The 14564-nt window shown below is 42.0% G+C and overlaps 2 protein-coding genes across 3 annotated transcripts; both read left to right on the top strand.

Annotated features, from left to right (window-relative positions):
* Nucleotides 1-585: 585 nt before the first annotated feature.
* LOC134459857 (heavy metal-binding protein HIP-like) lies at nt 586-5050 on the top strand. Its single transcript, XM_063212326.1, has 3 exons — nt 586-1145; nt 2967-3164; nt 3899-5050. The coding sequence occupies exons 1-3, from the start codon at nt 704-706 to the stop codon at nt 4180-4182; spliced, it is 924 nt and encodes a 307-aa protein (XP_063068396.1). The 5' UTR covers nt 586-703; the 3' UTR covers nt 4183-5050.
* Nucleotides 5051-5201: 151 nt separating this feature from the next.
* On the top strand, nt 5202-14382 carry tmem19 (transmembrane protein 19). 2 transcript variants are annotated; one of them, XM_063212324.1, is made up of 7 exons: nt 5202-5524; nt 7009-7142; nt 8112-8225; nt 9036-9173; nt 9767-10021; nt 11098-11307; nt 12035-14382. In XM_063212324.1, the coding sequence occupies exons 2-7, from the start codon at nt 7010-7012 to the stop codon at nt 12196-12198; spliced, it is 1014 nt and encodes a 337-aa protein (XP_063068394.1). In that variant the 5' UTR covers nt 5202-5524; nt 7009; the 3' UTR covers nt 12199-14382. The 2 variants fall into 2 exon arrangements, with proteins under 2 accessions (XP_063068394.1, XP_063068393.1); XM_063212323.1 differs by lacking the exon at nt 5202-5524 and adding an exon at nt 6049-6245.
* The last annotated feature ends 182 nt before the right edge of the window (nt 14383-14564 follow it).

The following is a 14564-nucleotide window of genomic DNA, read 5'->3' as shown; positions in this document are numbered from 1 at the left end:
ATGGCCTCTGATGACCTTAATTCAGGAACAGAATGTTTTTACGACCTTCAGATGTTGCAAGGAATTTACCCATGTTAATGTAAAAACGGAAAATATAAATGTGTATATTTCATTGACTGAAAATCCCTCAGTCACCAGGTTCACTGAGACCTAGAGGATGAGGTAGAAATCTATGCAGGGGGGTCAAGCAGGGCATTTGCCCCTGGGCCCAGGGCCCTCATGTGTTGTTGGTGGGGGGCCCTATTGTGACCATGGCTAGCTGTTTGAGGGGCCCTATCAGTATTTTGCCCTGGGGCCCTGTGTGCAAATGTTCCGTCACTGCAGCATGGTAAACCTATATGGGAAAGTCCAGCATGAAGGCCTCCAGCCATGAGATCTCCACCCAAGGCATGGCAACTACTGTGTTTAGAAATAGTGTTTTTTTTTCACCCTCTCCACAGAGATGTGCTTGCACACTTCTCATATTTCACAATCTTTAGTTCACAAACACAATACCTTTCACCCCATTGGTTGGCGTAGGGTCAATGTTAGCTATAAAAGTTGCCTTTCCTGGTATTGGCAAACACTTTTGTTGAGAATGTTTACTTAAGTGCAGCTCTTAAACTACACTAAGACGTAGAGGCTCTACAAGGTATCTCCAGACAGTTTTTAGCCGAACCTGAACAGCGTGACACCAGTGTGTGTGTGTGTGTGTCTGTTGAGAATGAAGACTATCCAAGCAGTGCTGCTGCCGTTGCTGTGTATCGGTTTGGGTTTGATCGCAGCAGAAAGTGGAATGCAAAATGGGGCTGGTGGTGCGACCTCCGCAGAGCAGCAGACCTGCCAGCCGGACATCCACACCGTGCTGCGAGAGATGAGCACCCAGCTGGCAGAGCAGAGAGTGGAGCTCAGGCACACCCAAGCACAACTGGAGACCATGGAGAAGAAGGCAGAGACCATGGAGAAGAAAGCAGAGACCATGGAGAAGAAGGCAGAGACCATGGAGGCAAGACTGAGAGACAGTGAGGGTAAAGCAGAGACCATGGAGGCCAGACTAAGGAACAGCGAGAAGACAGTCGAAGAGCAAAGAGTGGCACTGAGACAGGCAGAAGCCAGACTGAGTGACACTGAGAGATATGTGGAGCAGCTGAAAAGTGTAAATCAGGGTAAGCTATACCTGCTTTATGTGATTATGCCATCTTTGACAGTAAGTCTTTTACTGGATAGAAATAGTATTTTAAATGACCGGTACATTACATACACTTAGCTGACGCTTTTATCTAAAAGCACTTGCAGCTATTAAGACACAGGGTATTGGTGAATCCCTAGAGTCTAGCTCAAGGGCACTTCCATAATAGACAATATGGTACACTGTAAAAAAAAATCCCTGCAAAATAACGGCAGTTACTGGCAATTATATTTACCTGTAATTCTACTGTTATTTCACACCAAACATCAAATACAGCTCAGTGCTGTTTAATGTATCACAGTATATAAATTTTTTTCAGCAGCAATTGAACTGTTAAATAACAGCACTCTACAGAACGTTTACAGTTATTAGTATTGTTAAACTAAAAGTGCTCTACAATATTTATACAGTAGTATAAGTAAAATAACAGTACATTTCAGTTAAAAAGTTGAATTGTACTGTGAGATGACAGGCAAATACTGGGTCATAGTTCATGAATATGGCCATGGCAACTTCCCACCCCACCCATCATTCTCCATAACTGTGGTACCCTGGCCATGTTACCACCCCACCCATGTTCACCATGACTGAAGTGCCTTGAACATGAAACTATGCCGCTATGCTTTATTGAGATAATGGTTTACATTGGTCCTTTGAAAGTGTGGGCATGAACACAATTTCAGAGTACGCAGTGCTATGTTACAATGACAATGGTGGGTGTGTGCGAGGTGGGCTTTTTAATGTATCTCTTGATGAGCCAATGATGAATATAGCATTGCTCAGTCTTTAAAAACGTACTTTGCACCAAGTCGCACAGCAAACAAGCAGCACCACGAGCTAGCTCTCAAAGCAATGCCTAATTTGCAGCAGGCACATTATATGCAACAATGCCACAAATGATGCCACATACAGCAAGCTTTCACAAAGAGGAAAGTAGGCAAGCTTGTAGGCAAGCTTGTAGGCAAGCTTGTAGGCAAGCTTGTAGGCAAGCTTGTAGGCAAGCTTGTAGGCAAGCTTGTAGGCAAGCTTGTAGGCAAGCTTGCAGGCAAGCTTGCAGGCAAGCTTGCAGGCAAGCTTGCAGGCAAGCTTGCAGGCAAGCTTGCAGGCAAGCTTGTAAGCAAGCTTGTAGGCAAGCTTGTAGGCAAGCAAGTGCTATGCTGTGCCATGCAGGCCAGCCAGCAGGCAGGCAAGCAACTGAAGTGTTGATAGTTCAGATTTATAGAGTCATCAGGCCCTTGGCAGGTGAAGGCCGTAATTGAATAATGGCATAACAGCCCTACTCAGGTGAGGCCAGGCACTGATTAGCAGATTGGTTTAGATGGGGCTGCTTGTTGCAAGAGTGTTCAAGTTCTTAAAATGTTTCAGCCATTCACACTTTCATCACTATCAAAATCATAGTGATGAAAATCATCATACTGTGCTGCATCAAACACTTTTTAAGTATTGTAGTTTCCTTAGAAATTGTTTAATGCTTGTTAGTATCAGAGAATCTTTAACCAGTGAAAATGACTTAAGTTCTTCAGGTGGTATGCTATTGCAGCTTGATGGCGATCATGGACAAGTGGAGGATGAATGGGTTTCAATGGTGTTGCCTAAAATATCTTGGTTGCTTCCACAATGGCCAATGCTGCTATTGTGCAGTACTTACTGTTTATGCTCAATACTTGACTCAAAGTAATATTTTCACAGTAGTTGTCTGTTTTTTCAAAAAACAGTAGAATGCTGTTGCAGAATTGCCCTAAATTAACAGCTATTTTTTTTACAGTGGAATAACTGTTGTTCTTGCTCTCGTCTCTAGCTCAGGTTCAAAGTCTGAACCTCACAGGGAGACAAGTGGAGGAGCTGAGAATGGAGAGGCAGAACAGGAGGGTGTCCTTCTCTGCCGCTCTGCAAACAACTGCTGCTGGCCAACATACAGGACCCTTCTCTGTTGCAACTCCTCTGGTCTACAGACATGTTTTCACCAATATAGGCGAGGCCTATAACCCAAACACAGGTAGGCCTACCACAAGCAGAGACAATTCATAACGGAGTTTCGTCCAGAATCCATGTGACGTAAGGTTCTGCCATCCTATGGCAGCCATGTCCCTTTGGGACACTAGAAAGTGAGTTCAATGGAAAGTCATACCCAAATAGGTCAGACTCACTGACTTGTATAGTTATACTATACAAGTCAGTGGTCAGACATGATCCCACTTTGTTGCACTAGTGACACGCGGTGGTATGATTAACTTGGTAACCCTATTGAATCATATATCTTTGCCACAATGTCCGCTTCCCCTTTTCAAGCAATATGTTCAAGATCAACATAACTTAAAGTTTAAAATTTTTTGAGACATGGCCCCTGTTATGAATTAGCTGTTACAAGAATGGCAAAGATCATGGGTTAATGCATTACCTAAGACTCTGTGCACTGTCATAGCAGTGTAGTACTATGGTAATAAAGTCTTTTCAATGACTAATACAACATTAAATTCTGGAACATATGTATTGAAAGCAGGGCACGAATCATGCCTAACTTGTAAACATGAATAATGTGAATTCGTTTTTTTTTTGTGTTTTTTTAAAAAACATTTTTGGCTGATTTTTAACGTTTTGGCTGATTATTGCAACAATTATTACAACGTCTGGTCATTTATTGTTCATCTCATCTGATGATGTAATGAGGGGAATGTTTACTGGACATCATCGCCTCATTTTTCCATTTCTCTCTTTTTGTGTGTTCTACAGGAGTTTTCACAGCTCCGGTCCGAGGTGTCTACATGTTCTTTGTGTTTCTTCATGCAGGAGGCCATGCGTCTAACAATGGAGGAGTCACCCTGCATAAAAATGGAGACCATGTTGTCATTGCTAGCGCTCACCAGACGAGCCACAGTGTGAATCCCTCTAATGGAGTCTCTCTGCTGCTGGAGGTGGGAGATGTGGTGTACGTCAAGCTGTGGCCCAACTCATGGGTGTGGGATAGCTACGCCCACCACACCACCTTCTCTGGCCATCTGCTCTTCCCTATGTAAATGTAGAATTGTACAGTATAGAAATAGATATGGATTGTTTCCTGCCGTGTTGTAACGGTAGGGCACTGGGTTACTACGCCGGCGATCCGGGTTCGATTCCAGCCCGGGTCATTTGCCAATCCTTCCCCATCTCTCTCTCCCATATATATATATATATATATATAAAGGAAATAGATACAGATTGTATTGACCTCAAAATAAATTAAAGCAACATTCCATCATTTTTGTAAATGGGCTGATTTTATACTTTTATACTTATAAACCCTCAAGTTGAGTGATGAGTTTTACCTTTCTACTTTTCTTACAGCCGTTCTCTGATTTTGGTGAAATCACTTCTTAACATGTAACATTGAATCGAATGGAACCAGTTGGAGACATTTAGTTACTGGTACCCTCTCGAAATAAAGGATTATTGACAAAAGATAGAGGCTATGTTTTATTACATAATGCTTGCGTGCCAAATGGTACTCTGAGGCGGTGCCCAAACTCTTGCTGTGACAACTGTAAAATACCACTACAACTACTTCTACTACTACCACTATTAATAATAATAACCTAACCCTCCACCCTCCCCCTCAATCCTCACGGTGCTATGCAAATGAAGGATGAAAAACCCCAAAACTAATCACCATGACAGTCCCATGATGAGGCTATGAGAGCAGGGCACAGGCTGTCCATTCTTGCATCTTCACCTCCTGCCTGGCACATGCTTACTAAGGCTAATGAGAAAAGTGCAGAACCTCAATGTGACTTCACGCCTCCTCCATGCATGAATGCCACAGCCTGAATATTAACCTCATCCTTTTATCCATTATTTCATTCATTGAAATGAATTGTAGATAATGCATGGAAGGTGATTTCACCGATTTTTCACACGCGCATGCGCGCATGCATGCACGCATGCACGCATGCACGCACGGACACACGCACACACGCACACACACTCACTCACTCAATCTCTCTCCCTCCCAACCCCCCCCCCCCCCATTTGGGTTCCCTGAAATCAGCAAGCATTTTATGACTTCTTCACATTATATGAGGTTAATTTGGATGGAGAGAATCAGATATGTTTGTGATATCTCTTAGAAAGAGAAAGAGACATTTTTCTTTGAAAATGATGTGCTTCTAAGAAACAACCTATTCAATACACACAGAGCCAATAGAAAACAGTTGAGATAGGCCGATGGTTTATTCTGGGTGGAGATCAACGGTTTCAGCCTGATGTTAAAAGAATCTCTGCTGTGTTTTGTGTAGGCTACTGGATATGATTTCAAGGGAGATGATTGTTTACACATCAGCATAACAGCTAAAAGGGATTAGCATTTCTGTACTCTGAATACAAGTAAGTTCAAGCTTCATATCATTGTCATTTTAACATTGTTTAAAATTGTGCAACCAACTACCCCTGCTTATGTGTGTGTGCGTGTGTGTGTGTGGGGGGGTCTGTTTAAAATAATAACAGTCTTTAATAATAGATTTTATATTATTATATTATGTATATTATTATATTTATGTTATTTATATTATCATTATTATCACCAGGTCCTACCATGTTTATATCTATGGTCTAGTCAAAAACGTTATGATCTCACCCGTTTATAAGAGCCTGTAGATAGGGTATGTAGGCCTATGAAGCACATGAATTCGTAGACCTCCTTGATTCAACCAGACTCAACTGAGGTCAGTGTGGTAGGCCGACACCAGATGGCTCTGGCTCTGGCCGACTCTTACGAAAATCTAGTCATCAAAATAAAGGTTGATTGTACCAAATGTGGCAAGATGACTAATGCACGATCACGTCCAGGTATGTAAGTTAGAACATTTAGAACATTGCTGAAGACTTTACAAGAATATGCAGGCTAAGCATTGAATTGGCAAAAGACAGATTTTAAAATCTATTTCGAAGGACTTTTCTTATGACACGATGTATCTAGCAGTGAGGTACCCACAGGAAGTATTCTTTATAAACCTCGCTGACAACTTGCATGGGGTCTAGTATGTTCAAATCATTGTACATGAAATGGACAAACACACAGCCAAATACCCTTGTTTTGGCCCTAGAGGTAAGGTTATAAGTAGTATATTATTCTGTTCTGTGGTACCTCTCATGGTGCTGTGTTGATACGCGAATGTGATTCAGCGTTTGTTGACGAGCCAGTGGGCTACCGAACAGCTGATTATCAGGGAGCTGTCAGATTTGGCTAAACTTTGATTTTATTATTATAATATTAATTTCCCTTTCAAAAGGTCATTCATTGAAATGTGTTGAGTATTGAGTATTTTTTTTATCATCGTGCAAACCTGCCCGTCATCTCAAATAAAGCAGTCCATTCAGTAAAATTCCAATGCAAAAAGAAACGTGTGCTTTTCTGATAGCCTACGCCTAGAACAAGATCTGAATCATCCCATAAGATGTTCGCGTGACTCTGTAACCCCAACAACATCCTAACCTTGCACAACTCCGAAGCCCAGGCTACTTTGCGTTTGCGCTAATCAATCACTAATTTGAAGGGCTCATGGTGCAGGGTGTGCTGGCATAAGAAAACACACACACACACACACACACACACACACACACACACACACACACACACACACACACACACACACAGATATGTGTGCGCTCCAATCTGGTCCCCAGGTTTGTCTGCATGCAAGGGAGGCCTACCCTCTACTCATTAATATAAAGTGATGACTGTTGAACAGTTTGCATTTAATCATTAAGTTAAGTTCATTGAAAGCATATCTGCCTACGAGCGGTTTGTATTTTTTTTCTTTGCTCATTTGACTTGCCTGAGTATGGAAAGTGCTTCTTTTTTTCTACAGAATGATGCAGAATGAAGTTGACCTGTCAATTAAGGAATACTCCAAAATGATGACCGATCTGCTAATATTGTGTTTCACCCTGGCCCTCTCCCTCGTCTTTTGGATCATCTCTCTGTTTGCCAGCACATACTCAGGTAATCACTTTGGGTAGTAGCTTTTCTTTCTTGCTTTCTTTCTTTCCATTTATTCTTTTATGAGGTTTTCTTGGCTTTATTGGATAAAAGTCTGAGAGGAGACAGAAAAGTGATGGGAGAGAGAGAGAGCGTGGGGAGGTCCGGGAAACCACCTCGGCTGGAATCAAACCCGGGTCAATGGCACAGGTCAGTGCCCTAGCCGTTTGAAATGCGGCCAGGGCCGGTAGTAGCTTTTCTATGCTGGCCTGTCAGGCTATGTCATATAAGCCCCATTCCAACATCAAGTGCCACAGTGCATTCTTGGTTATAAATGTGTTTCTACCTTATAAGTCAAGTTTTAATATATATGAGCATTTCATTGAACACTTTTTTTAGAAACATTTCTAAGCTCTATGAAGGCACTTGCAACCCTTAATGTGAGATTTTTTTTCGAATAGGCCTACATGCTTCTTAGACATTCATTCATGGGTGAGTGACATTTCAGCAGGACATGTCAGGGCGGCAGCCAGAGCCACTATTGTATGGATTTTTTGTTTGTTTGTTTGTTTTTAGTGGACTATCTGAGAAGTATATTCATCATATCAACCACCAATTACCAATGAATTTATAGGCAGCATTAGATGCCGCTGCACCACCTGATGTCTATGACTTTCATACAGTTTATTTGATGGTGTGATTGGGAAAGACCTGTCAGTTGGCTAATGAAAGGAACATTTCAAAGAATGGCATGGGATTCAATGGGAATTCAAAGAATGGGATGGGATTCAATGGGAATTCAAAGAATGGGATGGGATTTAATGGGAATTCAAAGAATGGGATGGGATTTAATGGGAATTCAAAGAATGGGATGGGATATGGGATATGGGATTCAAACCTGCTGCCTTCTCTGATTCCAAGACCGACTCCCTAAGCTAACCATTAGGCCACAGCTACCCTACTAATCACATCATCATATTATTGTCTCTTCAGGGTCAGTGCAGCCTGTATCTCCGTGGCGATGGCTGTTCTCGATATTGGTTCCCCTGACGCTGACTTTGCGAGCGGTGAAGAGGCGGAGCCTGGACTACACGGGGGCCCTTGGAGGTCAGTGGATCACAGGACTCTAGTATAGTGTGTAAAAAGTCTCATGACAATATCGCAATACTGCATTTCACAATACACGACATCGATTCATGTCACCAAAACCCTTACTCTTAAAAAAATTAGTGACTGACGCTTGTGTGTGACTGGGGTGTTACTCTTCAGTTTCGTTTGCCGACAGATCCTTTTGACTTTGCACGGGTGTGAATCTTGAAACGTATTGTGGGTCCGTTTGTTCTGTTGCCTCAGCCTAGATATTCAGGAATTTTCCAATGGACTGCGATGGATCAGTCAGCCAATCAGACTGTGTGTTAACATGTATTAACGAATGTGCAAAAAAATGGAAGGATAACTCTCTCATGTGTCAGACACACCTACCATCATCCGTCGGACATAGCCACTGTGAACGAGCAGCTAATCTGATGGCCTAAAAGCGACATTTAAGTACTATTTCCATCTTCACTCAGCAACATACAGGCTTTTAACAACAAGATGTGCACTTGAAAGCAAATGCAGCTGAAAAGTATTATTTTATTTCTGTGCAAGCTTATTTCAAGTGTGTTTTTTTAATGCATCTACGTAGTAACAACATATTGTCTTGAGTTTTACTTTTTAATTAATAGACGTTGTCCATGCTCTTCATGTCCGCAACTAAAGATGATCCATTATAGCCATACTTTTGACTGTTGCATCACATTCCCCTTTGTATGATGTTGTGTGGGTTGTCATTTTTTGCATAAGGAATTTGTGTGTGTGTGTGTGTGTGTGTGTGTGTGCGTGCGTGCGTGCGTGCGTGCGTGTGTGTTTACTCAGCCATGGTGGTGGGCTTCATTCTTACGGTGGCCAACTACAGTTTCCTGTTCTCCCTGTTTGCGTTCTTCATCACTTCCTCCAAGCTCACCAAATGGAAGGGGGACATTAAGAAGCGTCTGGACTCAGAATACAAAGAAGGCAAGTTTGTAGTAATGTACAGTAGTTCAGTGCTACAGAGACAAAAATGTGGATCACATTACAGTTGTCCAGGGCATAAAAAGAAAATACAGGTTGTTGCTGTATCCTCAAGAGGAACTGGATGCACACACACACACACACACACACACACACACACACACACACACACACACACACACACACACACACACACACACACACACACACACACACACACACACATCAGACTGGTACGAAATTTTGAATTGAAATTCACAGTAATGCCATAATAAGAACACTAGGTGGTGGTGTTCTATGTACTCTCAATGGGTGGTTCAAAGTAAATTCAAGGTAATGACACCACCTAGTGTTTGTATTATGGCATTACTTTGAATTTCAATTCATTCAATTCGGAATTTCGTACAAGCCTGACACACACACACACACAGACACACACACACGTAAGCTTTATTAACCCTTTAGCACAGCACTATAGCTCTCTGTGATGTCATAGCAATGTTGTTATGATGTGGTTAAGCATTTTCAGCAAGTGAATAGGGTCGCCGGCGACCCCCACTGCAGTAAGAGGCTAATGTACGTTTCTGTGTCCTCAGGTGGGCAGAGGAACTGGGTGCAGGTGCTGTGCAACGGCGGTGTACCCACTGAGCTGGCCCTGCTCTATATGATCGAGGTGGGACCCGGTGAGATGCCTATCGACTTCGGCAAGCAGTACTCCGCGTCCTGGCTCTGCCTGGCCCTCCTTGGGGCGCTGTCGTGTAGCGCGGGGGACACCTGGGCCTCCGAGGTGGGGCCCGTCCTGAGCAAAAGCAGACCCAAGCTCATCACCACCTGGAAGGAGGTGCCGGCAGGTAGGGAGGGGAATGACATTGGATGGCATTACATTACATTACATTTAGCACATACTTTTATTCATGTCGCCACCTGGTGGTAGGGGGATGACATTTATGAATTATAATATAACTATAGAGATAGAACAAAAGACTATAGTGGCCAATCCGAACAGCCATTTTTTTTTAAAGAGTAAGACCCAGCGAAGGTGTAAGTACATGAAGGGTCACACCCATTTCCCGTCAAAAACGTGCAGTCGCACCTAGATGACGATCTCGGGCAACTGATCTCTGGGAAACCTGAATGGGAGTCAAAAAGGCTAAATGTTATAATGTTTTTTACTCCAATTTCCAGTTATTAACTTTTCATTTGCCCGTGATCACTAACTAGCTGCAGTGCCACTTGGACAACTTCAGTCTCTGACCATTTTCATTGCTTACAGATGTTCTGTTAGGTCTGAGCAATTATGTAAACAAATGGATGTGATGTGGATACAAAGCCTTTTTTGACAATTGGTAGGGGGGATGGCATTACATTACTCGGGTTGCACCTCACATTAAATTGCATTACATTACATTTAGCTGACAATTTTATTCTAAAGCTCTTTTAGCAATTATAGAGATGACCATGTCAAATTAGAGGGGAATTTGAATGTACTTAAGTGTGTGGACATCTATGTATTTATTATGGACAGTATACAATGCATGGGTTTGCAGTAAAGAGAGATATCCTCCGCGCTCCTGCACTTCACAATCTGGTGTCTCTCGGGAAAGGACTTGGTAAATGCAGGGGAAGAAAGGAATCACCAGAGCATCTTTAGATGTGGAAATTAACTGGTTTTATTGGGCAAGCGCCAAGACTAACGTTTCGACGTTCACACGTCTTCTTCAGAGTCAATGAGTTCGCAGTGTTTGTAAATGGGTTTGCAGTGTTTGTAAACACAATGTTATGAGGTGGGGCAAGACACTGGCAGCCAACCACGTGAGCTATTTTTTTGACCGACAGCGGTTTCCAAAAATCAGAGATTGAGTTGACAACAAAAATTTAGAACCCATGTATACTTATCTGTTGACAATGTAACGTCCTTCTTGTGCAGGGACCAATGGAGGCGTCACCCCTGTGGGCCTGCTGGCCAGCCTCCTGGGCGGGGCCACTGTGGGCGCCGCCTACTTCCTGTCTCAGCTGCTGTTTGTGAGCGACCTGCACCTGGCGGTGCCGCAGTGGCCAATCGTAGTCTACGCAGGACTGGCCGGCCTGCTGGGCTCTCTGCTGGACTCCCTCATCGGAGCCAGCATGCAGTACTCAGGTGAGGGTGAGTGTGTGTGTGTGTGTGTGTGTGTGTGTGTGTGTGTGTGTGTGTGTGTGTGTGTCAGGCTTGTACGAAATTCCGAATGGAAAGGATTTCAATTCAAAATAATGCCATAATACGAACACTAGGTGGCGCCATTACCTTGAATTTCTTTGAATTTAAGCTACACCACCCATTGAACGTACATAGAACACCACCACCTAGTGTTCGTATTATGGCATTGCTTTGAATTGAAATTCTTTCCATTCGGAATTTCGTACAAGCCTGGTGTGTGTGTGTGTGTGTGTGTGTGTGTGTGTGTGTGTGTGTGTGTTGGGGGGGGGGGGATTAAGTCAAATGCATACCAATACTCTGGCGAGTCCAGTTTCTAGTCTAGTCTCTGTTTTATTCAATATCTCACAAAAGCACAATTCCAAGGTTATTTTTCTGATGTGACAATTCTAGCCAATTTCAACAGGCTATTGCTATTCCACATTCGTGTCACCAAGGCCTACAATGTTAGCTGGATTTTTGTTTGTTTCCCCTGTAGTCAGAACCAAAGACGCTGCATTTCTCTGTTCAACCCTTTCCGAGATCTTGACCGTTCTAAAGGGGGCATGCCTTGTTATTCTGTAAACGTCTTGCAGTTCATATCTTCCAAGCCAGAGATGATGGTTTTGTTGTCTGCATGTGTAATCACAGGCTGCTCTCTTGACCACCAATAAATTCTCTTGCATTTTCACAGGCCTGGACAAGAGCACTGGTAAAATTGTGAACTACGAATCCGCAACTACTGAAAGAATATGTGGGAAACCCATACTGGATAACAACGCTGTGAACCTCTTCTCCAGCCTCCTCGTCGCTCTCGTACTGCCAGGGTTTGCCTGGGGGCTTTGGCCCAGACTGTAAAACGTCACTTACATGTATATGGATACTTTTGTAAACACACCCGTTTTGGCTTCTTTACATGTTAACAGATTAAGAAATCTCAGTTACACTTTATAATACCAACTCCTTGTTAAGCATTAGTTATGCATTTGTTATTTGTTGATTCTGATACATGTGTGTGAGAGAGTCAGGGAAGGATTGGCAAATGATACAAAAATCATTCATCATTTGCCGATCCTTCCCAGACTCTCTCACACACGTGTCGGTATCAATAACAATTAATAGTGTATGTTAATGATTAATAGGAAATACCTGGAGAGGGAAATAAAGAGATAATGGTTAACAAACGTTTTACAAAGAGTTATCTAAGGTTTGAATAATGTGTAACAAATGCATAACTAATGCTTAAGAAGGAGTCAGTATTATGAAGTATTACAGAAATCTCCTCTTAAAACTCTGGTTTTAAAAATATCCTTTGTAAGGAGCTAAAACATACCTGTCACTATGGTGTTTTTATTTTTATCCACATGTCCGTTTTACACATAAACTTATTTTTTTTAAAAACCTATTTTGTGGAATGATGGAATGGAATGTTGGTGTAACGGTTACTTTGTATCTTTGGTCGCGGAGTGATTATTAGATGTGAAGAGTCATTCATAGAGTGTTGGAGGATACCCTCACTCCTAGTGACGTGTAGAACGCCTCTTGTCCAATCAGAATTTGTGAAATAATTCGACCGGATCTAACTATTGTATAATCTACAATATATTCTGGATACATTTTACAATACATTCACTTGAAAATGGCACCTGCTAAGATCCAACCACATTGAATTTCAGTGTTGTGAAGATCAGCCAGCATGTTAAGCGGGTTATTTGCTTTCTGAATTTGTTTAAATAAAATACGGAAATCCAAAGTCTTCTACAAACCCTAACTCCAGTGAAGTTGGGATACTAGGTAAATTGTGAATAACAGCAAAATACTCATTTTAAACCATCTAATTCTTACACTAGATGGAGGATGGTACTAAGAAAACACATCAGCCATCAAAACAGACCAAAATTATTGTTTTGGGGGATATTCATCAATATGCAAAAATAACACATCTCAACTGTTGGGACAAGGGGTAATAAAAGGCAACAATTGCCGAAGAAGACAAAAAAACAAAAAAGACAACACTTAACAGTTAATTGGGCTACATCAGGGGTGGGGAACCTTTTTTAATTCGAGGGGCCACTTCAAATTACTCAGAGGGCCGTAAAAGTCCTCCAAGGGACGTACTATGAAAACAAACCAGGATTTACCCTTGCACTTTAGACCTATATTGAAGGCAGCCACCTTTGAAACACACCCCACCTTCTGTAGGCACCCTGAATATAACTTATATTGCAAATGTAATTTCTAAGAGTCCTTTACAAAATATGTCATATTTCATGTGAAGCTGCATAACATTAAAATGGTCTCGGGAGCCGGATCAAATGGCCTCGGGGGCTGCAAATGGCCCTCCAGACATAGGTTCCCCATCGCTGGGCTACATGAACCAGATGAGATGATGTTATATAAAAAACAGGGTTAAAACAGGGTGATTTTATACCTGAACATTCATCTTGGCAGTCAATATAATTCATTTCAATTCATACAATTCATGAAACATTCTCCCTTGTATTGATATACGGTAGCTTATTTGGATGTTAACTACCTCTCCGATCCCAACTTAACCTATTTGAGACGTGTTGCAGATATCAAATTAGAAATGAGCACATGTCCCCAAAAACAATATTCTTTCTTGGTTTTAACACGTTGTCTTTTCACTCTTCTCCACCTAACGAATGGATTGAATGTTTTGAAAATGATAGCATTTTGATTCGATTCAGTTTACCAAGTGTCCCAACTTCATCGGATTGGGGTTTGTATAAGGTGGTTCACAACCTGCTCAGTTTGGTCACTGAACCAGTCCATCTTTTGGCAGATGGACTGAGGGTAGCATGTTCAACACGTACATGCGCTTGATGTTTGAATGTTGGTCGTCGTCTTTTTTGTAATGTGTATCAGTGTTTTAAATTTCCCTTTTGAATGCATCATGTTGAGTGACAGTTATTACAGTAGATGGAACGATGCAAATTCCATTCGTTTTAAGGGGAATTTCTCAACTTCCAGTGATGTCTATCATTTGTCTGCAAAAAGATTAAACGCCTTGTGACGTTTGTAATGACTAAGAGTCAAATTTGTTTCTCTAAAAAAACATAGCCCACTTGGGCAGCTGCGTGTTTCAGTAAGATGTATTTTGTGTTGTGTCATCCTATGCCATTTTCCCCATCCGACAAAGGTCCATTAACGTATACTGGAACATTTTAACACCTAAATATTTACAAAGAAACAAACACCTT

The sequence above is a fragment of the Engraulis encrasicolus genome, chromosome 12 (assembly GCF_034702125.1).
Source record: "Engraulis encrasicolus isolate BLACKSEA-1 chromosome 12, IST_EnEncr_1.0, whole genome shotgun sequence".
NCBI lineage: Eukaryota > Metazoa > Chordata > Actinopteri > Clupeiformes > Engraulidae > Engraulis > Engraulis encrasicolus.
This window is presented reverse-complemented; position numbering and strand designations above follow the sequence as displayed.

Bases quoted from the DNA above. Each gene is read 5' to 3' on its own strand.
- LOC134459857 (XM_063212326.1), top strand. From the start codon at position 704: ATGAAGACTATCCAAGCAGTGCTGCTGCCGTTGCTGTGTATCGGTTTG. The intron at 1,146-2,966 runs GTAAGCTATACC...TCTCGTCTCTAG, and splicing joins GCTGAAAAGTGTAAATCAGG to CTCAGGTTCAAAGTCTGAAC. The intron at 3,165-3,898 runs GTAGGCCTACCA...TGTGTTCTACAG, and splicing joins GGCCTATAACCCAAACACAG to GAGTTTTCACAGCTCCGGTC.
- tmem19 (XM_063212324.1), top strand. From the start codon at position 7,010: ATGATGCAGAATGAAGTTGACCTGTCAATTAAGGAATACTCCAAAATG. The intron at 10,022-11,097 runs GTAGGGAGGGGA...CTTCTTGTGCAG, and splicing joins CTGGAAGGAGGTGCCGGCAG to GGACCAATGGAGGCGTCACC. The intron at 11,308-12,034 runs GTGAGGGTGAGT...GCATTTTCACAG, and splicing joins AGCCAGCATGCAGTACTCAG to GCCTGGACAAGAGCACTGGT.